This window comes from Lynx canadensis, chromosome B3, assembly GCF_007474595.2.
Source record: "Lynx canadensis isolate LIC74 chromosome B3, mLynCan4.pri.v2, whole genome shotgun sequence".
NCBI classification, from domain to species: domain Eukaryota; kingdom Metazoa; phylum Chordata; class Mammalia; order Carnivora; family Felidae; genus Lynx; species Lynx canadensis.
Window position 1 is genome coordinate 48,969,255 of NC_044308.2, and position 22,120 is coordinate 48,991,374.

At 38.7% G+C, this 22,120-nt stretch overlaps 1 protein-coding gene and 1 non-coding gene across 2 annotated transcripts; one reads left to right on the forward strand and one right to left on the reverse strand.

The window, feature by feature from the left end:
* On the reverse strand, nt 1-106 carry LOC115517329. Its single transcript, XR_003969793.1, has one exon. It is a non-coding gene; the product is annotated as a U6 spliceosomal RNA (small nuclear RNA).
* A 5,537-nt stretch (nt 107-5,643) lies between these two features.
* RSL24D1 (ribosomal L24 domain containing 1) lies at nt 5,644-21,589 on the forward strand. Its single transcript, XM_030318142.1, has 6 exons — nt 5,644-5,780; nt 10,513-10,626; nt 12,609-12,681; nt 18,025-18,088; nt 19,860-19,945; nt 21,130-21,589. Exons 1-6 carry the CDS (start codon nt 5,700-5,702, stop codon nt 21,201-21,203), a joined length of 492 nt encoding a protein of 163 aa, XP_030174002.1. The 5' UTR covers nt 5,644-5,699; the 3' UTR covers nt 21,204-21,589.
* Nucleotides 21,590-22,120: the final 531 nt, after the last annotated feature.

Genomic DNA, 22,120 nt, shown 5'->3' on the forward strand with positions numbered 1-22,120 from the left:
AAAAATATGGAACGTTTCACAAATTTGCGTGTTGACTTGCGCAGGGGCTATGCTAATCTTCTCTGTATTGTTCCAATTTTACTATATGTGCTGCTGAAGAGAGCACTAATGAACATATTTTTTTTAAAATACAGTGTTGGTCTCTCAAAGTAAGGGAAATATCCTGCAACCTTCCCTTTCCCCCACAAAACAGACAAAAACAATGGCAACAACAATGGCAGCAACAGAGAGAATTTAGAACAACCTGATATTGAGTGTGGTTTGCTTTTGGTTTCATTTTGTCAGTATTAGTAGTCAAGGTGCTTGGTTTTTTATTATTACATTTTATTTATTTATTTATTTATTTATATGAAATTTATTGTCAAATTGGTTTCCATACAACATCCAGTGCTCATCCCAACAGGTGCCCTCCTCAATGCTCATCACCCACTTTCCCCTCCCTCCCAACCCCCATCAACCCTCAGTTTATTCTGTTTTTAAGAGTCTCTTAGGGTTTGCCTCCCTCCCTCTCTAACTATTTTTTTCTTTCTCTTCCCCTCCTCCATGGTCTTCTGTTGTTTCTCAGGATCCACATAAGGTGCTTGGTTTTAATGACTACTTGCCATTAGGAGAGAAAGCCTTGGGTATGGTGGAGGTAGGGCACTGGAATGGAGAATGCCCCCATCCCCAAACACACAGAAAGCCAGGGCCCAGTCTATGTTTTAGTATCTCCTGAAAAAGTTATAACCTTTTACACAGGTTTGCGGTTCAAGTTTATCCTATTTTTTGCCTGAGAATGGCTAAGCTAAGAAATTAACATAAAAATGTGATTTTTGGTTGGTAATTCCTCTGGACTACTTGGTAGAAGCAAAGCAAAATCTTTTCAGAGGGAACATCTCCACCCACACGTTACAGGACTCTTACAGAAAACACTCTACTAAGGATGAACTCACAATTATGAATAAAAACCCATTCCTTGCCCACTCCCTCATCCTCAATCATGACCCAGGGTCAGTAAACCAAAAACAGCAATATTTTACACTTAAGGACTTTAAATAATATAGTAATCAGATGTGGACCACAAAGTAAAAATGTTTAAGATAATTACAAACATAAAAGGAATTGAAACATCTGGAAAAAGAAGTCATTATTATAGCTACAATATTGGTCTGAATGAAAAAAATTTCCATTGTGAAAAACGTAGCGATTGATACTGAAAACTTAATGGTCAAAAGTTAAATGGCAAGTTTGACACAGTTGGAGAGAGAATTATTGAACTAGAAACCAGGTCAGAGAAAATTATATAGATTTCAGAGATAAAGTATGAGAGAAGAGATATAGAGGAAAGATAAAAGCTTCAATTTATGTCCAATGGGAATTCTAGAAGAAGAAATTAGAGAAAAGAAGAGGCTGGCACAAAAACAGACACACAGACCAATGGAATAGAATAGAAACCCCAGAACTAGACCCACAAACGTATGGCCAACTCATCTTTGACAAAGCAGGAAAGAACATCCAATGGAAAAAAGACAGCCTCTTTAACAAATGGTGCTGGGAGAACTGGACAGCAACATGCAGAAGGTTGAAACTAGACCACTTTCTCACACCATTTACAAAAATAAACTCAAAATGGATAAAGGACCTAAATGTGAGACAGGAAACCATCAGAACCTTAGAGGAGAAAGCAGGAAAAGACCTCTCTGACCTCAGCCGTAGCAATCTCTTACTCGACACATCCCCAAAGGCAAGGGAATTAAAAGCAAAAGTGAATTACTGGGACCTTATGAAGATAAAAAGCTTCTGCACAGCAAAGGAAACAACCAACAAAACTAAAAGGCAACCAACGGAATGGGAAAAGATATTTGCAAATGACATATCGGACAAAGGGCTAGTATCTAAAATCTATAAAGAGCTCACCAAACTCCACACCCGAAAAACAAATAACCCAGTGAAGAAATGGGCAGAAAACATGAATAGACACTTCTCTAAAGAAGACATCCAGATGGCCAACAGGCACATGAAAAGATGTTCAGCGTCGCTCCTTATCAGGGAAATACAAATCAAAACCACACTCAGGTATCACCTCACGCCAGTCAGAGTGGCCAAAATGAACAAATCAGGAGACTATAGATGCTGGAGAGGATGTGGAGAAACGGGAACCCTCTTGCACTGTTGGTGGGAATGCAAATTGGTGCAGCCGCTCTGGAAAGCAGTGTGGAGGTTCCTCAGAAAATTAAAAATAGACCTACCCTATGACCCAGCAATAGCACTGCTAGGAATTTATCCAAGGGATACAGGAGTACTGATGCATAGGGGCACTTGTACCCCAATGTTTATAGCAGCACTCTCAACAATAGCCAAATTATGGAAAGAGCCTCAATGTCCATCAACTGATGAATGGATAAAGAAATTGTGGTATATATACACAATGGAGTACTATGTGGCAATGAGAAAAAATGAAATATGGCCTTTTGTAGCAACGTGGATGGAACTGGAGAGTGTGATGCTAAGTGAAATAAGCCATACAGAGAAAGACAGATACCATATGGTTTCACTCTTATGTGGATCCTGAGAAACTTAACAGGAACCCATGGAGGAGGGGAAGGAAAAAAAAAAAAAAAAAGAGGTTAGAGTGGGAGAGAGCCAAAGCATAAGAGACTCTTAAAAACTGAGAACAAACTGAGGGTTGATGGGGGGTGGGAGTGAGGGGAGGGTGGGTGATGGGTATTGAGGAGGGCACCTTTTGGGATGAGCACTGGGTGTTGTATGGAAACCAATTTGTCAATAAATTTCATATATATAAAAAAAAAAGAAAAGAAGAGGCAATACATGCAAAGAAAAGAGCTGAGGAGTTTTCAGTAATGATAAAAGACATCTATTTTCAGATTCAGGAATCATAGGTCTCAAGCTTGATAAATGTAAAGAAGTATTTTAAGATTTTAGCTCAACTTATTGGATGTAGAATACATATCTTTCCTTTCTCATGTTTTCTGTTATAATTTGAAAGAAAAAAAAACTTTGGAGACTGGCTACTTGTCCATTCAATCTAATGTGAAACACTGAATATGCTCATAGGTTGAAACGAACAAGTCTCAGATGAAACATTAGGGTATGGTATTAAAAACATGGATGAGGGATGTGGCCTCTGACATTAAAGGTAAGAAGGGGAAGCTGGGTGACCATGTAAGTGAGAAGGGCAGGAAATTTCTTGTTCAAATAGCAGGATAAAACTGAGAGTTGGGAAGGAATTGTGTAAATAGCTTGTGAGGACTGGTGAGGCTCTTCTATAATTGTTGATGGGAATAAGAGCAGAAGATTAAATAAGGATAAAATAATTTTCAGTCTCTTGGTTGAGAGTGAAGTATTGGGTGGGAGGGGGGCGTGGGGGGAGGCTGCAATGAATGTTTTGGTACAAACCTTGTAGTGTCAAAAACTCTCCCTCACAACCTGTGGGAGGAATCTCCCAACTGATTGGAAGCAGCCTCCATTAGAGACCTCTCCCTCTGTGACCCAAGACTGCTTATACACAAAGAAAGGACCCCTCTAGCCTCAGTGCAGTTGCCATCTCTGGGCCATACTGCTCTCCCACCTTAATAAACTGCTTTCCGGGGTGCCTGGGTGGCGCAGTCGGTTAAGCGTCCGACATCAGCCAGGTCAGATCTCGCGGTCCGTGAGTTCGAGCCCCGCGTCGGGCTCTGAGCTGATGGCTCGGAGCCTGGAGCCTGTTTCCAAGTCTGTGTCTCCCTCTCTCTCTGCCCCTCGCCCGTTCATGCTCTGTCTCTCTCTGTCCCAAAAATAAAAAAAAAAAAAAAAAAACGTTGAATAAACTGCTTTCCTCTCGCTACATTCCTCCAGGCTATCTTTATTGGAGTGCAGATCCTCAGATAAATATTTCTCGAGGGGAGTCCAAGAACCGAGACCTCCATTCACACAATGCTGACTCTCCCACCAGTAATATAAAGGTACTTGTTATGCCAAAAGGTAGGAAACAAATGTCTATCAATAAGCAACCAATTAAAATGATATCTTCATGTAATTGCATATTATACAAAATGGTGAAAAAGAATGGTAAATATTCATTGATAATAGAATATATACTTATGTGTCAGGAACTCTTCTAGGTATTGTTGATGAGGAGTGTGGGGCAAGCTGAGGGCAAAATAAAGGCTAACAGTACCCCCTGTTCGCTGGTGGAATATGTGATATTTCCTGGATACTCCTGGCTACCCAAGAACAAAGGAAAGGGTTTAACTACTTGACATGGTAATGTGTGAAACTAAGGCAAGTGAAAAATTAAATTCCCATTGACTAGTTCTTGAAACAGGCAGAGTGACCTCCCAATAGGAGCTCAGCTGCCTTGATGATGACACTTTGCTAGGGGCAAAAGAGAATCTTAGCTTAACATTATCCCAACCTTGAGGATCCTGTAAGTCTACTTTAACATATAAAAATTCCTTTGGAAACTTCCTTTATCTCAACTCCCAAGATACATGCTGGCAATCATACTCCAGGCTTATGCCCCTCTAATACACATCTCCATGGTTCCATGACTCAGGTTTTACTAACCGGTAATAAATGGCATTTCCCTGGCAACAGCTAATCCCTCAAGATCCTGGAAACCCTGTTTCCAAAATACCTTAGAGACTTACTCTATCCCTAACCTCTTCACAACCTGAGGGTATCTAATCAGTTACCTATCAACCCAGTGCAGCCCTTCCTGCACATGGGTCTTGTCCCCATGCTTTATAATAAAATCACCTTTTTGCACCAAAGACATCTTCAAGAATTCTTTCTTGGCCGTTGTTGTCTCCGGATCACCCCACCATCACCCCAAGACTTCATCATTGTGGGCTATAGCTGTAAACAAAACGACAAAAATCCCTGTCCTCATGGAGCTCTTATTCCAATAATGGGAGACAGGTAACAACGAGGTGCAGAAAACGGTGAATAGGATGCTCATTAGTGTTAAAAAGAAGAAAGAGACACACGCACACAGAAATCAACATGTTTATCTACGCACAGAAAATCTTGAAAAGAAACCAATTGCCACTGTGGAGAAGTCTCGAGGTCTGAGGAGGGAAACTTAGTTTCCTATTAAAATGTTTTTACCATATGCATATTAATTAAAAGGGGGTAGGGAGGAGAAAAGGTTTAAATCACCACAAGTCTTTCAAAAATTGTTGGTAACGTTCTCTAAGCTTCAGAGACTCGACCGCTTGGGTCGTAGCGTTGAGGCCGCAGGTTCTCGCTGCCACAGCGCAAGTACTCTGGGGACGCCAGTCAGTGGCAGGTCTGGGGCAGGCAGTGCCCCAGTGTTAAGAAGTTCCTAAAGACATCCCAGTGTGTGTAGAGTCGGCCAGGGACAAAGAACAAATCACATAAGATAGGAGTAAATGCTGACGTTACAGGGTATGGTAGAGAGGAAAACGACCCGCTGTGAGAACAGGTTTCTAAGGCGGCGTACCGCCACGTTCCACCTCCCACAGTGAAGGCTGCCAAGCCGACTTTGCAGCTCTGCGCCTGCGCAAAACGGCAGCGCTTTTGCTCGCGCTACCGCTGAGAGGCGCTGTCACTTTCGGACCGCTTCCCAGGGCCCTCAGGGCCGACGCATGCTCACTATTTCCGGGGTCAGGTACTAAAGAGAACCACTTCCTGTGACGGGTTGCGTCACTTCCACTCGTGTTCGGCGTTTTGTCTGTGAGAGCTCACGCGGTTTCAACATGCGTATTGAGAAGTGTTATTTCTGTTCGGGGCCCATTTACCCCGGCCACGGCATGATGTTTGTCCGCAACGATTGCAAGGTGAGGTCGCCAACACTGGCGCGCGCTCTGCGACGCTCCCGCGGGCGTGAGGAGCGCCGCTTCTGCGCGTGGTTCCTTTGCACCTGGGGCGTTTGGCTCGCGTTTTCCGCGCTGCCCTCACAAGGGGATGATTTTGTGAGGACCTCCGGCCTCGACCTCCCGCTTGCGGAGTTTCTCCTTCCTGGTGTCCCGAAACGAGCTGGACACCAGGCCACCCTTGACCGGGGCTGGCTGCGGTGAGGTTCCCGAGTTATCTTAGCCAGCGCCGGATGTAGTCTGGGGGTGTGTGGGGGCTGTTTGGTCACTCTTGTACTTGGGTGGAGTTCTTGAATTAAGTAAACTTTGTTGAATGTATGCCCAGTCAAGCATTATTGCTAGGGTCTATGCCCCTAGAGATGAATAAGAGTTGGGAGTGTCTGTGGGGCGCTTGGGTGGCGCAGTCGGTTAAAGCGTCCGACTTCAGCCAGGTCACGATCTCGCGGTCCGTGAGTTCGAGCCCCGCGTTGGGCTCTGGGCTGATGGCTCAGAGCCTGGAGCCTGTTTCCGATTCTGTGTCTCCCTCTCTCTCTGCCCCTCCCCTGTTCATGCTCTGTCTCTCTCTGTCCCAAAAATAAAAAATTAAAAAAACGTTGGAAAAAAAAATTAAAAAAAAAAAAAGAGTTGGGAGTGTCTGTAACACTATAGAAATACTGCATATGGCCTAATAATAGTTATGTATTACGAAGTTGCTGGAGGTGAGTTGGGGAGGGTCGTATTTGAAAAGGCTCAGAAAGACATTTATCTTGCATCTTGAATGTTGCATAAAAAAGTGAGAAGAGGGAATTCTAGGTGGTGGAAGAGTAAACAGTTGAAGAGAGGCACAGCGAAACAATGTCTTTAGGGAAGTGACTTGTAAATGGTGATCCAGGCCTGGGGTAAGGCTATAAATACACATATATGTAAGTCTACATAAGAAGATACATCTATAAACATAAAATACAAACATAATTATGAGACCTGGTTGTGAAAGACTTTGTGAATAATACATGAATTTGCTTTCTTATATCAGAACGAATCTCTTTCCTCTAACATACTATTTCTCAGCATTTGGATCTAGGACTTTATATTTTAACAGGTGACTTTGTCATGCTAAGGAATTACACTTTCTGCTTCATCACCTTGTATCTATTATAGATGGAAGATATTGACGTCATTAATTAGGAGCAAGGGGTTTTTGCTGAGAGTGTGGGACCAAAACTAGGTTTGGGAACTTGAAAGAACGTGTAGAAGATTTTGAATACCTGATCTCAGGAACATGATAAAAAATTTATAGAAACTAACTTAATGATCGTTAGGTTGGCGTTTAATTCAGAGTGGGCAATATGGCTTTGTAGATCATCTGGTCATTATAATTTTACGGTTTTTGCCCCGCAGGGCTTATCGGGTGGGTATAGGAATGAGAACAAAAGACCATGGGAGCTATCTAGAGTTGTGTGTTGATTTGGCAGACACAGTGGAAGTTCATGGTGATGAAGTCTGTATTGCTAGCAAGGACAGTATTGAATTGGCTGCGAGCCAGCTTACTCTAGGGAAGACAAGAACAGAGTTGGCTGGGGATATGAGATTCAGAGGCCCTGAAGCACTAAGGAAGATAGGAATCTCGTTCTTTCTGTGTTTATGATGTCCAAATCTGTACCTTCTTTGCTCTAGTCTGAATTTTCCACTGGATGGGGAAATCCTGTTTGTACCAGTGAGGTTACTGAGAGTTCCTAATTCACATCTTTTTTGCTTTCTCATTTAATACTACTGTCCTATGCCTAGACAGTTTTGCTAGAAATGTGAGAGTCATCTTTGAACCTTTTACCTTTTTTTAATCTAGTTACCAAGTCTTAACCTGGCTCTGCAAAGTTTAGTGGTCTTTGCTTTCTTTTTGGCCTCCCACTCTGGTTTCATATTAGGCACTTGTTACTTTTATAACTTCCTAATAGGTTTTCTGCCTTTTTTCTCTTAGCTTTTGGGACTGTTCTTCCTTCCTTCCTTCCTTCCTTCCTTCCTTCCTTCCTTCCTTCCTTCCTTCCTCCCTCCCTCCCTCCCTCCCTCCCTCCCTCCCTCCCTCCCTTCTTGTGTATTTTTGAGAGAGAGAGAGGTGTGAATGGGGGAGGGGGAGAGAGGAAGACACAGAATCCGAAGCAGGCTCCAGGCTCCGAGATAACAGCACAGAGCCTGATGTGGGGGTCAAACCCATGAGCAGTGAGATCATGACCTGAGCTGAAGTTGGAGGCCCAACCGACTTGAGCCACCCAGGCTCCCTGGGACCGTTTTTCATAGAGATCTCCTCTCTTACGCTTCTTAGGTATTTTCTTAAGGGTACAATTAGTGTTAATATTCCATATTTTTATATACTTTTCAAACATAAAAAATACATGCACCCTTAATGAGTGCTTAATAAGTATTCAGTCAGTGGAGTTTAAGAGTTGAAGAACTTTGAAGCTGAGGTATTAGATCATTTAATCTGCATGTTGAAGACTGAGGATGATAGAGGACTAGCTTAAGAGGGAAACTTGAGCCTATGAAGCTTTGCCTCACAATCCATCCACCACTCACCCACCACTTCCTTTTTTTATATTTCCATTTTACTTACGTATGACCATTGTATGTAGTTTTATCCCATTGTTTATGCCCTACCCTGATCTCAATCTCTTCATTGTAAAGTGAGACTTTATTACAATGCTGTCCTAACCTTCTCAAGATAGAGTATGATGTTTTAATTATTCTTGTATCCCTAGTACCTGGTAATATCAGACACATAGTAGATCTTTCTTATTTGTTGGTTGAATTCCCTTCATAGCTCCATTGATTCCAGTCTTTTCAGGTACTTTATTGTGCTTTTCAGTTAACATCTATTAGATACAGAGTTCAAATAGACTTCTCTATGTATAACTTTACATTGGCTCAGTTTGGAATTGAGGAGATCCAGGACAAGTTCAAACCTCTCATTAGGTGTATCTCAGAAATGGGGACTTGTCTAGGAGTTATCTAGTAGGCATTAAATGTAGGAGGCTTTTACTGTAAAAGGCAATAGTCCTTTGGGCTAAAAATACAAAATTACTGATATGAATTCATGGTGGGGTACTCCAGGAGATCCATTGTATTCTTAGATTTCTACTTGCTTTGAAACTTATAATACAGGCATGTTTTGACCCATGTCTCTTAGGAGAGGGCTCTCCAGGAGGTACTGACCCAGATCAGATTAAACTAGTATTGGCTTTTTTTTTTTTTTTTTTTTTTTTTTTTTTGAGTGAGAGGGAGGGCCAGGAGGGGACAGGGAGGAACAGGAACACACACACACACACACACACACACAGAGACAGAGAGAGTGAGAGAGAGAAAGAAAGAATATCCCAACAGGCACCATGCTCGGTCCCAATGTGGAACCCCATCACATGACCCTGGGATCCTGACCTGAGCCGAAATCAAGAGTTGAATGAATGCCCAACTGACTGAGCCACCCAGACGACCCTAGTATTGAATATTTCTAAGAAAACTGTGTTCTAGTGTATATGGGGACCTGCTTGAATTTCCCCATAGAACAAAGTGTACATAAAATGAAAAGTATTTTGGCGGGGTGCCTGGGGGGCTCAGTTAGTTAAGCATCTGACTTTGGCTCAGGTCATGATCTCATGGTTCATGAGTTTGAGCCCCGCTTTGGGCTCTGTGCTGACAGCTCGGAGCCTGGAGCCTGCTTCGGATTCTGTGTCTCCTTCTCTGTTCCTTCCCTGCTTGCGCTCTCTCTCTCTCTCAAAAATAAATAAAGATTAAAAAAAAGAAAAGTATTTTGGCTTGTGATATATATGCAGGTTTGTGATGTATACACAAAATTTGAAATGTTTATACTTCATTTTGACCTTTTTTATACTTAATTAGACCTAGAAGATAGGTCACATCTTCTAGGTGTGATGATTCACCTTAATTTTATTTGCCAAGATCCATATACTCCTAAGTACTTTTTCTTCTCAGATTTCCTGTACACATACAAATTGCATTGTGTTTGGAGACATTACAAAGTAACAAAATATGCATTGTAGACTTATAATGAGTCCTAATTAGCCATTTCACTGGCATATTGAAGCATCATTAAACTTTAAGTTAGCACTGTTAAAGGATAATATCTTCTGGGATGAAGGTGGAGAATTAGAGTATTGAAGAATTTCCTACTATGAATACATATTTTAGAAAACAAATCTGTAGCCATTGTTAGTTGCTTTTTTGAAATTATTTTGTGCTTTTAACAAAAAGGATGGAAAGAACAAAAAGGGATTTACAGGAGTAGTTTGAAACTACCCCCACCTCCCACATTGAGGTATATAGAAAGTGAATTTTGAGAATTATTATTAAGTGGGCAGGGATTTAAATAAGTGACTTTCCTTGCAAATACCATTTTTTATTTAAGATGACTGTAAGGTTTTACTGTTAATCTATAAACATGACTGGTAGTTTCTTAACCATATTATTTTGGGGGCCCTTAGCCTTTAGCTGTGATATTTGATAGTCAGGTTTTAGTCAAAAAATAGTTCAATTTACATTTAATCTTACATGTTTACATGTATTTCTAAGTGGTGTTGTAAGAAGAAATTGTGAGTACAACCATTGTCATTTTTCAGACTTTGCAGTATATTTTGTCTGGGCAGGGGTAACATCCTACGATAGAAAAAATCGTAATGTTGACTTTCCACTATTTTAACTTTTCTTATAGGTGTTCAGATTCTGTAAATCCAAGTGTCATAAAAACTTTAAAAAGAAGCGCAATCCTCGCAAGGTCAGGTGGACTAAAGCATTCCGTAAAGCAGCTGGTAAAGAGCTTACAGTGGTGAGTATAGTTAGCTTTCAATGGAATTTTTACAGTTTTTAAAATTTTAACTTTTACAGGGGAGGGCATATAATTTAATTAACTATAACAACGCTTCCTGTGATGAGAATTGGTAAATGATTTATTTGGGTTTGGTTCTGATAATAATCTAATTCTCACATGATCCTAAAAATGATAAATCGGTAGAATTTTGAAAAGGAAAAAAATTCCTAATTCATTTTTTGGACGTGATTTTCCTTGTTCTCAGAAAACCATTTTTTAGCTCCTGCAAACAAAAGGGAAAATCATTTAAATAGATTGAGGTGAAGTTGAAAATTGCTACTCAAGGATTTTGAGACAAAGCCAAGAGATTAATTAAAGGATTCATCACCAACATTAAGGGTTCTGATAAGATTTGTAGTAGACTCATTTATCAGTTTCTGGATTTTCTTACAGGACTTCAAGAACAGAGAAATTAGGTAATAGTGTTGGTAGAAGGAGGAATAGTGGATAGTCAAGGGTGAGAGAATATCATGCATGAGTCAGCCATCATCAGGTTGTTGGTACTGAGTTGGTATAAGGGCCTGGTGAAGCTAGTTCACGTATGACCCATGTAAAGGAGGAGGTGAAAGCTGCTGCATAAGCCTCCTTTGAGGGAGGAAGACCTTTGAACTGTTCCTTCCCTCCTTGTTTGACTTTCCCACCTCTCTACTCCTTAAGGGCAGTGTCTAAGCAATTGTAGTGAAGCCTTTTCCTGGCTTCCTTAATACTCCTCGTTTTCCATGAATGAGGAGAATGTATTTTGACAAGATGCAAAGCCAAATCACAATTATTGTCACAAAAATGATTTCTGGTATGGATGAGAATAAACTTAGCACTTCAAATGCAAGTGACAACTGCATGAGTGAAGAAAGGATGCCAGTCACAGTCATCTGCTGGTGACCAGTTACCTTGTCTTTGCTGAGGTTATTGTGACTGAGTAGGTCACGTGTATATAAATGAAATAGGTAAATACAGAGTTAATGCTGTTCCATGTGCCTATCTCACATAAATTTGAAAACTAAGAAACATACCTATAGTTTTTCTAAGAGAACTATAGCTTTTCTAAAATTGTTTCTCATGTTTTAAGGTAAATAGGATTATTAACTGTCAAAATACCAAGTACATTTAAAGGGCACCTGAAGAATTTCTGGGAGTGAATTATGTCATGCAGAGTAGCACCACATTTATTTGAAGATGTGTAGTTATATAGCTTTATGCTATAACAAAGGTACATAAGTGTTGAGATATATGAACATACATGATAAGTTTTTAGGTTGAACCATATGAAATTCTCAATGGTTGACTCATTTTGATCTTTGAAAAGTAGTAATTCATATGGTTCAGCCTCATAGAAAGTTTTCTGCCTGTGAGTCTCATCTAGGAACTGGAAATTAGGGAGGCCTCTTCAGTTTTTTTTATAATCTCCTTGATTGTTATATGCCCCTCTGAAGGATGGGGCTAATACCTTCCTCACGATGTCCTCTTAAGAATCACTTGTATACAGGGGCGCCTGGGTGGCGCAGTCGGTTAAGCGTCCGACTTCAGCCAGGTCACGATCTCGCGGTCCGTGAGTTCGAGCCCCGCGTCAGGCTCTGGGCTCATGGCTCAGAGCCTGGTGCCTGTTTCCGATTCTGTGTCTCCCTCTCTCTCTGCCCCTCCCCCGTTCATGCTCTGTCTCTCTCTGTCCCAAAAATAAATAAACGTTGAAAATCTATTAAAAAAAAAAAAAAAAAAAGAATCACTTGTATACAGATTGGTATTTTCAGTAGGGCTGTCTTATACATCTGGTGTGAAAAGGAGAAAAAGTATGAAAACTTGGGTTTGCTGGGGCCACCCTGGGGAAATCTTAATATGTGTCCATGGTTTGAAATACTTGGAACCCTTGTGAAAAGGAGAATAAAGTTTTAAGTAATGCTTCCTCTGTATCTCCCTTAAAACCATTATTTTTCCCTCTCTTACAGGATAATTCATTTGAATTTGAAAAACGTAGAAATGAACCTGTTAAATACCAGCGAGAGCTATGGAATAAAACTAGTAAGTCACAAAGGAATACCGGGAATTTTAGAGACTTGTTTGGGATATTACCTTGAATTTAATGTTTTATGTTGCTTAAATGTTTTCATTGATTAGCTTTTATTCTTTATCTTTGTTTTACTAGTTCTGTTGTACTTGCATCTTTTGTTATAAACTGCCCCAAATCCTTTTCAGAATTGGCTGATATATACATTATAAAAATAATGTAATTATTAGATATGATTTGAAGTGCTTACACAGATATAAAAATACCTAAAAATCTGAGAAAAAATAGAAGTGGAGAATACTTTTTTGGGGTGAGTGTGGCATAGTTAAAATATACACAAAAGTTAACACTTTTTTTTCATTTATTTTGAGAGAGCGTGCACATGCTGTGTGCACTTAAGTGGGGAAAGGGGCAGAGAGACAGAGAGAGAGAGAGAATCCCAAGCAGCCTCTGCACTGTCAGTACAGAGCCTAATGTGGGGCTTGAACTTACGAACTGCGAGATCAAACCTGAGCCAAAATCAAGAGGCAGATGCTTAGCTGACTGAGCCACCCAGGTGCCCCAACCTAACACTTTATAAGTTTAGATAATTTAGTTTAGGGATATAAACATTCGGTATACTTTATAAAATGTAATGCTTCTGTAAAATTAAAAAGTGTAGCACCTAAGGTGATAATTACATTTTCTGATAGAACTTCTAAGTGCATGACTTAGGTATAAGTGGAGCTATAGGCTGCTGAAGTTAAAAGCAATGGTAACTAGTCCTTGTCTTTTTCCCTCTTTTTCCTGAAGTAGGCAGAGACTTTAGTGAGAAAAAAAAAAAAAAACCCATATGTAGTAAAACTAAATTCCTTAAGTTAGCTTGTAGATGACCCTTTGCGTATGTTTGAGGTCCTTGTCCCTGACTTTTCTTCTCCCCATGCCTGTCTTACGTGTTCTTTAGCCATTTATATAGTCTTGGGTGTGGAGGTGATATAGTTGGTTTGTTATTTAGAAGTCTCCAGGGCTTGGGGTCCTGTAGACTTTATCAGTCTTGAATGGATCATAGTCAGGGCATCCTTTTTATCACCTTTTGCCCAGTCACAACACTTCAGGGGAGGAATTGAAAAATTGGGGCCTTTGTAGTAGTATTTGACACTCTCTAAAGCTTTATCTTTCTGGACTATGTGAAGACTTTAGACTCCAGTTTTGGAATTGCCTTTCCACATAACCTAGGTGTTTTGTTTCTTTTAAATAAGGTCTTTCCCTCTGTTTTGCAATTAGAGGAAGAGTTAATTTCTGAAAGCAGTTGAGTATAGTGGGTTTATTTGGTAAGGAAATAATGCTGATTTAAACTCAAGGATTTCTAAAGAGATTAATGGGATTCTTTTTTTTTAATTGAGGTATAAATGACATAGAACATATTAGTTTCAGGTATACAGTGTAATAATGATTTGATACTTATATATATTGTGAAATGACAAAGTCTAGTTGGTATCCATCACCACGCATTATTACAAATTTTTGGTAAGAATTCTTAAAATGATCTAAAAGACAAACTTGTCAGAGATGTTATTAGAAGGTCTGAAAGCATTTTTATATCCCATTGAATTTTATTTAATTTTGGACTTTATTTTCTTTGTTACTGTTTGAGGATAGCAGCTCCAGATCATTTTTACATATTTTATAACTATTACTTGGTGGAGATTCAGTTTGATGTTGAAACAGGTGAATATTTTAGTCGTCTGTGGATATTCAGTTACTATGACCCTCTGTGCTGGTTTCCTGTTATTAACACTGTTCCTGAAAGATACAATTGTGTATCGTAAGACTTCATGTATTATAACAATAAGTACTTAGTCTTGCATACAAAGATGAACAGGGCACATATAGTCCTTGCCCTTCTGATGCACTTCACTGAGTAATCCTATTTTATTGTTTCTCTTACACAGTAACTGGTTCATATGTTATCAATCACTGCCCCACTTATTTATACATATGTAAATTAAAAAAAATTTTTATTTATTTTTGAGACACAGAGACAGAGTGCGAGCAGGGGAGGGGCAGAGAGAGAGGGACATGCAGAATCTGAAACAGGCTCCAGGCTCTGAGCTGTCAGTACAGAACCCACGAATCATGAGATTATGACCTGAGAAAGTCGGACGCTTAACCGACTGAGCCACCCAGGCACCCCTACATAAGTAAATTCTATAAGCAGCAGTGCTCTATTGAGGGTCCCCCCCCCCCCCGCATAGATTCTATTATCCTTTCGTTTTGAGATCCTAAAAGTAGACTTTTCATAGAAAACTTTCTCAGTAGACAGTATGAGTCTTTTGGAACTTAAAACTATTTCCTACTGCACAGTTAATAAAAACTTTTAGTAGTATTCCAAAAAAATGTTACTCTTCTAAAAGATTTGTTGCTTCCCCACACCCTCTATTTCAGTATCATCAGGTCTGAAGCTAATCTGTTGGCAGTTTTATATTCATTGCTTACGTTTTTGAATTGTGGAAAGGTGTGGACTGAGCAACTTTTGTTAAGATGCTGGTGTCCACAGAAACAGCAGGAGAACTTCAAAAACAAGAATCCTAGGAAGAAAAGTTTGTATTTTATCCTTCAGGTCTTTGTGTTGCAGGTCAATTTTAATATCAGGTGTTTCCTGGGGCACCTGGGTGGCTCAGTTGGTTAAGTGTTCGACTTTGGCTCAGGTCATGATCTTGCTGTTTATGAGTCTAGCCCCATGTCAGGCTCTGTGCTGATAGCTCAGAGCCTGGAGGCTGCTTTGGATTCTGTGTCTCTTTCTCTATGCCCTTCCCCCGCTCATTCTGTCTCTTGTTCTCTCAAAAAAATAAACATTAAAAAAAATATCAGGTGTTTCTTACATTAAAAATTTTTCAGTCTTTTGCAATATTTGGAAAGGTAGTGTCTTATTTTTTGGAGAGGATTTACCTGCCACTTTTTTGAAAAGTTTACTTATTTTGAGAGAAAGAAAGCACGCATGTGTGTGTAGGGGGAGAGGCAGAGAGAATCCCAAGCAGGCTGTCAGCCCAGAGCCTGAAGTAGGGCTTGTTCTCATGAACACTGAGATCGTGACCTGAGATGAAATGGAGTTGGACGCTTAGCCGATTGCACCACCCAGGTGCCCCTACCTGCCACTGCTGTTTATTTCCCTTCTGAGTAACTTTAAGGTATAGAAATACTTTTGAGTACCAGAACTGGGCCATATTTTTGTTGAAAGTAAAGAAAGAAAAAAGTTACATATTTAGCATGACCAGATTTAAAGTTGACTCTGTCTTAGATTATTCATGTAGACATTATCTTAATACCAGTGGCTCCATGAGACCTTTGGGGGATCTTGTTAAAATGCAGATTGCGATATAGCATGTGTTGGTGGGACTTAAGATTCTGCATTTCTGACATGCTTTCAGGTGGTATCAATGTTGGCTGGTCTCCAGATTACACTTAAATGATTTTATTTTGACATATTTTTAGACTGAACAGAAAAGCTGCAGAATTCTGATATCCTTCATCTTTGATTCCTCAAATGTTATTAAATTTACCATTCTCTGTCCTTTGTTTTCCTTTTATAATATTTTGAAGTTTTTAAGTTGCATATATAATGTTTTTATCCGTAAGTAGTTTAGAAAGAGTATTTCCTGAAAAATAGAACATTCTTGTAAATAACCATAGCATAGTTTTTAAAATTAAGAAATTAACATTGGTACAGTATTATCATTTAATCTTAGACCTGTGGAGGAATAGTACAGGTCATGTCTCTTTGAATTTGAAACAGTTCCCAAGTTTTTATATTTTATGATACTGACAGATTTAAAAAAAATTTTTAATGTTTATTTTTGGGGGAGAGAGAGAAAATGAGTGGGGGAGGGGCAAGAGAGAGGGAGACCTAGAATCTGAAGCAGGTTTTAGGTTCTGAGTTGTCAGCACAGAGCCCAATGTGGGGCTTGAACCCACAAACTGTGAGATCATGACATGAGCTGAAGTTGGATGCTTAACTGAGCCACCCACGTGCACTGATATTGATGGTTTTGAAGAGTATGGGTCAAGTGTTTGGTATAAAGTCCCTTAATTGACTTTTGTTTGATACTGCCTCAGTGTTAGATTTGGGTAATCATAGATGGGATGCTGAGTTCTTATCGTTGTATCCTATTAGGAGCTACCTCCTGCTGTCCATTGGTCTTATTACTGGCTGTGTTAACTTTGATCGTTGTTTAAGGTGGCATCTGACAGGTTTTTTCACTGTATTTTATCCTTTATAGTTAAAGTATATTGGTGATGTTTTAAGATTACTTGAATATCCTGCTATTCTTCAGATCCACAGAATAGAAGAAGTTAGATTGGGAGTGTGTTGCCCAGTCTGGCGGCCACTGACCACAGGGGCTACACTTAAAATGTGGCTATTCTGAATAGAGATTTGCTGTAAATGAAAAAAAAAAAAAATTTTTTTAACATGTATTTTTGAGACAGAGCATGAGCAGGAGAGGGGCAGAGAGATAGACACAGATTTTGAAGCCGGGTCCTGGCTCAGAGCTATCAGCACAGAGCCTGATGCGGGGCTTGAATTCATGAACTGTGAGATCATGAACTGTGAGATCATGACCGAGTAGAAGTGGGATGCTTTTAACTTACTGACTCACCCAGGTGCCCTGAGATTTGCTGTAAATGTAAAATACATGGTTTTTGAAGACTTTATATGAAAACAAGCATAAAATTCCTCAGTAATTTTTGTATTATGTTGAAATGACAGTATTTTGGATATATTGGATAAAACAAGATACATCACTAGATTTTGACTTTTTAAATGTGGCTGCTAGAAAATGTAAAATTACTTGTATGGTTTGTCTTAATCTTAGTGCTAATGTAGATTGTAGAGCATAGTTGGATTTAGCCCCTCTACACATTTCCCAAAACTATTGGATTTTAGTGGTTGGGAACATGGCAAATTGATTCGTTCATTCTACCAGTATTCATCATGTGCAGATCATATCCCAGGCACTTAAAGGAAAAAGTAGTATTTATTACCAGGATGGTGCCTTTTTTTTTTTTTTTTTAAACGGAGAGGACAAGGTAAGAATGAGATTTGTTGCCCTTAATCCAAATTCTTAAAGTTTGGGCTGGTTTAAAGTAGAAGGAAAATTTAGTAGCAGTAAAGATTTTTGTAAAATAAAAATTAGAGCTGTATTTGTGAAAGATAGGTGACATTACTGTTAACTCTAAGAGTACCTACCTTCTTCAGCTATTTTAGTAGGGATTGTTTGTGCAATGAGGGTTTCATTTAAGCCATTTCTAAGTCAGAATAAAGTGATTATTAAAGCTCTTGCTTGAATGTGCAAAAATACGTAACTCATTTTTTTTTGTAGTTGATGCAATGAAGAGAGTTGAAGAGATCAAACAGAAACGCCAAGCTAAATTTATAATGAACAGGTATGAACATGTGTAGATTAACTCTTGGAAAAATAATTACTAGTAGAAATCTAGAGAAATTTTTTTCACATAACTTCAGAAAACTTGCAAGAATAGTATAAAGAACTCTTGTATATTCTGGTAGCATTTTGCCACATTCACTCTGTCCTTGTCTTTATGTAAGTTGAAGACATGATACCCTTTTTCTGAGTATATTTCTATGTATATATTCTAAATATAAGAACATGTTCTTAGATACCTATCATATAATTACCCAAATCAGAAAATTAACATTGAATGATATGGTTATATAACCTACAAACCTTATTTAAATTTCACCAGTTCCAGTAGCAACAGAAAACCCTGGATCTTGCATTGCATTTAGTGGTCCTATCTCCTCAAGCTCCTTTAGTTTGGACAGTTTCTCCTCTTAAATGACATTGACATTTTTGAAGAATACAGGTCAGTTATATTATAGAATGTTCCTCAGTTTGTGTTTATCTTGTTTTCCTCATGATTAGATTCAAGTTAGGTACTTTTGGCCAGAGTATCATAGAAATGATGATACATGAGAAGGACACACATAGCAGGAGCCACATATTGTTTCAAGTGATTGATCACTTGGTTAAGGGGATGTCTGCCAGTTTTTTCCACTCCATTGAAAAGCTCTGCTCTTTCTTTTTGATCAGTACATATCTTAGGGGAAATACATTGACCCTGTGCACAGTTACTCAAACTGGTACCTGGTTCAGTAATTTTTTCTTTTATTAGTTGCCTTTCTCATATAAAGGAGCTTTTCCCTTTTCCAGTTTCAAAATGTATTCCTTTATTTATTCATGTATCTGTGTGTATTCATTGATTCTTCTGGTATTCAAGGGGTGATAATTCTTTGTCATTATTTTGATGTTGTAAGTGCTCCATATAGGCTACTGGGCATCCCTTCAGGCAGGGTCCCATTTCATTGTGAATTTCCTCATCTTTCTTTGGGTGCTTTCTTGATTGATGGCTAAGAAGATGTGGCCTCATCTTATACTTCCCTGGGCTGGAATTGGCTATTTCTTTAGAGCAGGGATTTTTTTTTTTTTTTTTTTTTTTTTAAGAGAGAGGGTCTACACGTGTAAGCAGGGGAGGGGTAGAGAGAGGAGAGCTAGAATCCCAAGCAGGCTCCATGCTATCAATGCAGAGCCCACTCTTGGCTAGATCCCACGAACCATGAGATTAAGAGTAGGACACTTGACAGACAGCCACCCAGGTGTCCCAGGAGCATTTGTTTTTGATTACATTACTATTTGGTTTGTCATAGAAAAGCATGTGCCGACAGCTTTCTGGCTTTAAAAAAATGTTCAAGTGATATAGAAACAAAAGCTAAATGTTTGAGAACTAGTCTGTTAGCATGTTTGTCTCACATGTGTTTTGTGTTCTTGTATTACTGATCAGAAAAATTAGCACAGAGACTATTTCATTTGAGGAGAAAAGATCTAGGTACTTTAGCATTTGAGAGGTTTGCACTATATCTATATAATAGACATTGATGTCTGACATTTAATTCTTCAATCACATTTCTTCATTCACTCAGCAAATATATATTAATCCCCAGTTTATTCCTAAGTACTAGGGATACAGTCAATGAACCAGTGGTAGTGTAAGAATTTCTTAAGCTAATTAGGAACTGGAAAATAATTTTGAGTTCTTACTGCTAATCCCTGGCTAAAATAATTTTGATAAATTATGAATTAATGTCTTTTAAAGCAATTTTAGTAACTAGTTTTGGCTTTTATGTGTTGTGTCCTAGATTAAAGAAAAATAAAGAATTACAGAAAGTTCAGGACATCAAAGAAGTCAAGCAAAACATTCATCTTATCCGGGCCCCTCTTGCCAGTAAGTGCTGTATTACACAGAAGTTCTCTTTCAGTAGAGAAATCAAGAGTCAGGATTGTTGTGGTCTGGTTAAGTGGGTGCTAGTCAACTTTTTATGGGCATTTTTTCATGTAAATATCACATTTATGATATGACTTTGTTTATAAAAATATAATTTATTCATTGTATTGCCCAGTTCTAATTTATTGCAAATGGTGTTTTTCTTCCCTTCAGAAAAATCTTGTATTCCATAAGCTAGTCATATTTGAGTATTAATTTAATAGATTTTTGCCTATTTCATACTTTTTATTAAATAATAGTGTTTTTTATTAGTGGTTTTCCAACTTTGGTTGGTATGGGACTTGTGCAACTTAGGATAAATACAGAGGCCCAGGCCTTTTGAGTCTGAGCTTCTGTTCCTTAGCTTTCTGGGTTCTGATACTGCTGTTTGTATTAAAATTTTCTCTTTAAGTTTATATAACTTGCCTATAGTCACTCATTTGGGCAGTTGTTTGTGTGAATAGTTTCTTTTGTGGTGCTAGAAAACCAGTCTTCACTCAGCTGGCACCAAATACCATCTGTTATATGATTTACTTATGCAGATTACCTGAAGGGAGAGAAATTTTGGTGAGATTTAGTTCAAGAGTTAATTCCTGTGAATGATTCCATGTCGAAACCTTAGTAAGGTCAAATTCTTTATATATTGAATAGTTAAGTATTTAACGAGTTAATTTTTGTACCAACTTTTATTAAAATAGGCAAAATCGTGGAGCATTTGTTTCACATATAGACGATGTGAACTTACACCCAGAACAACAGTAATGAGCTGTTGTTATGTAACTTTTTAGGTAACCCTCTTAGGGTAGGTAAGTACACTATAAAGAACAGAGACCTTGGAGCCAGAGGGCCAGGGTTCAAATTCTCTCTTGAGCTTACTGGGCTTACTGAGTGATCTGGGACAATTTTATCCGTCTCTGTGTCTGTGTTCTCTCATATTTAAAATGCATGTTAGGGTGAAATGAATAAATGTGTATGGAATGCTTATTTTATGTATGACATATCATAAGACCTGTGTGGGTTTGGTTACTATTCTTAAATTTCTTAGAATTGGCTATTTTAAACCATCTAAGATCCTTTATAAAATGTTGCTAAGAGTTCTGCAAGGTTACAGTGGATTGATATTTTTTTAAAATTTGTTTTTAAAGGCAAAGGAAAGCAATTGGAAGAAAAAATGGTGCAGAAATTACAACAGGATGTGGACATGGAAGATATTTCTTAAAGATCTCACTATTTCTATAAGTGCATTTGAAAATGTCCTTAGGAGACCAAGAACTTCTAAATGATCTTTTATATTTTACATAAGGTCACTCAAATGAAAGGTATTTAAAAATATATCTCTTCTACGTTGCTCATTGCTGTCTGTAAAATATCAGATATTATGGATGTTAGATTGCATTTCCATTGTTAAACCTTCACTGATACTTACATTTATCTAAGTCATGCAACTTCTCTTTGTAAATACAGAAGTGAAGTGTAGGCATAAAATGTTCCTGCCATTTGGGTAATGGCACTATGCAGTATTTATGGAAGAACTAATGACAAAAATATATTTTACATATCCCTAGCCATAAATTTTCTTTGCAGTAAAATATTAATTTTACTTTATTAATATTATAGAAGGGGGCTTAAAACAAGGAACTAAAACAACCTGTATGTAGGATAATTAGCCTTAAGTAATCTTTTATTTTGATTTCAGTATTTGTTTTGGTTTCTTAGAAGAGTATATGAAGCCTAATTATGTTGGAGGTGAGAGCTGAATAGCTTTTTCCTGAAATGGTACTCTATACTTTCATTTTGGAGAACACTCAATTCTGAGATTCCTGATAGAACCAGATTTTTTTTTCCGGCTTAGCAGTGGTTTAAAAGCTCCTAATTGGGGCGCCTGGCTGGCGCAGTCGGTTAAGCGTCCGACTTCAGCCAGGTCACCATCTCGCGGTCCGTGAGTTCGAGCCCCGCGTCAGGCTCTGGGCTGATGGCTCAGAGCCTGGAGCCTGTTTCCGATTCTGTGTCTCCCTCTCTCTCTGCCCCTCCCCCGTTCATGCTCTGTCTCTCTCTGTCCCAAAAATAAATAAACGTTGAAAAAAAAAAATTTTAAAAAAGCTCCTAATTGTTTTTGGATAATAGAATTTACGGTTT

Coding starts and splice junctions, on each gene's coding strand:
- RSL24D1 (XM_030318142.1), top strand. CDS start 5,700: ATGCGTATTGAGAAGTGTTATTTCTGTTCGGGGCCCATTTACCCCGGC. Junction 10,627..12,608: donor CTGGTAAAGAGCTTACAGTG/GTGAGTATAGTT, acceptor CCTCTCTTACAG/GATAATTCATTTGAATTTGA. Junction 19,946..21,129: donor TATCCGGGCCCCTCTTGCCA/GTAAGTGCTGTA, acceptor TTGTTTTTAAAG/GCAAAGGAAAGCAATTGGAA.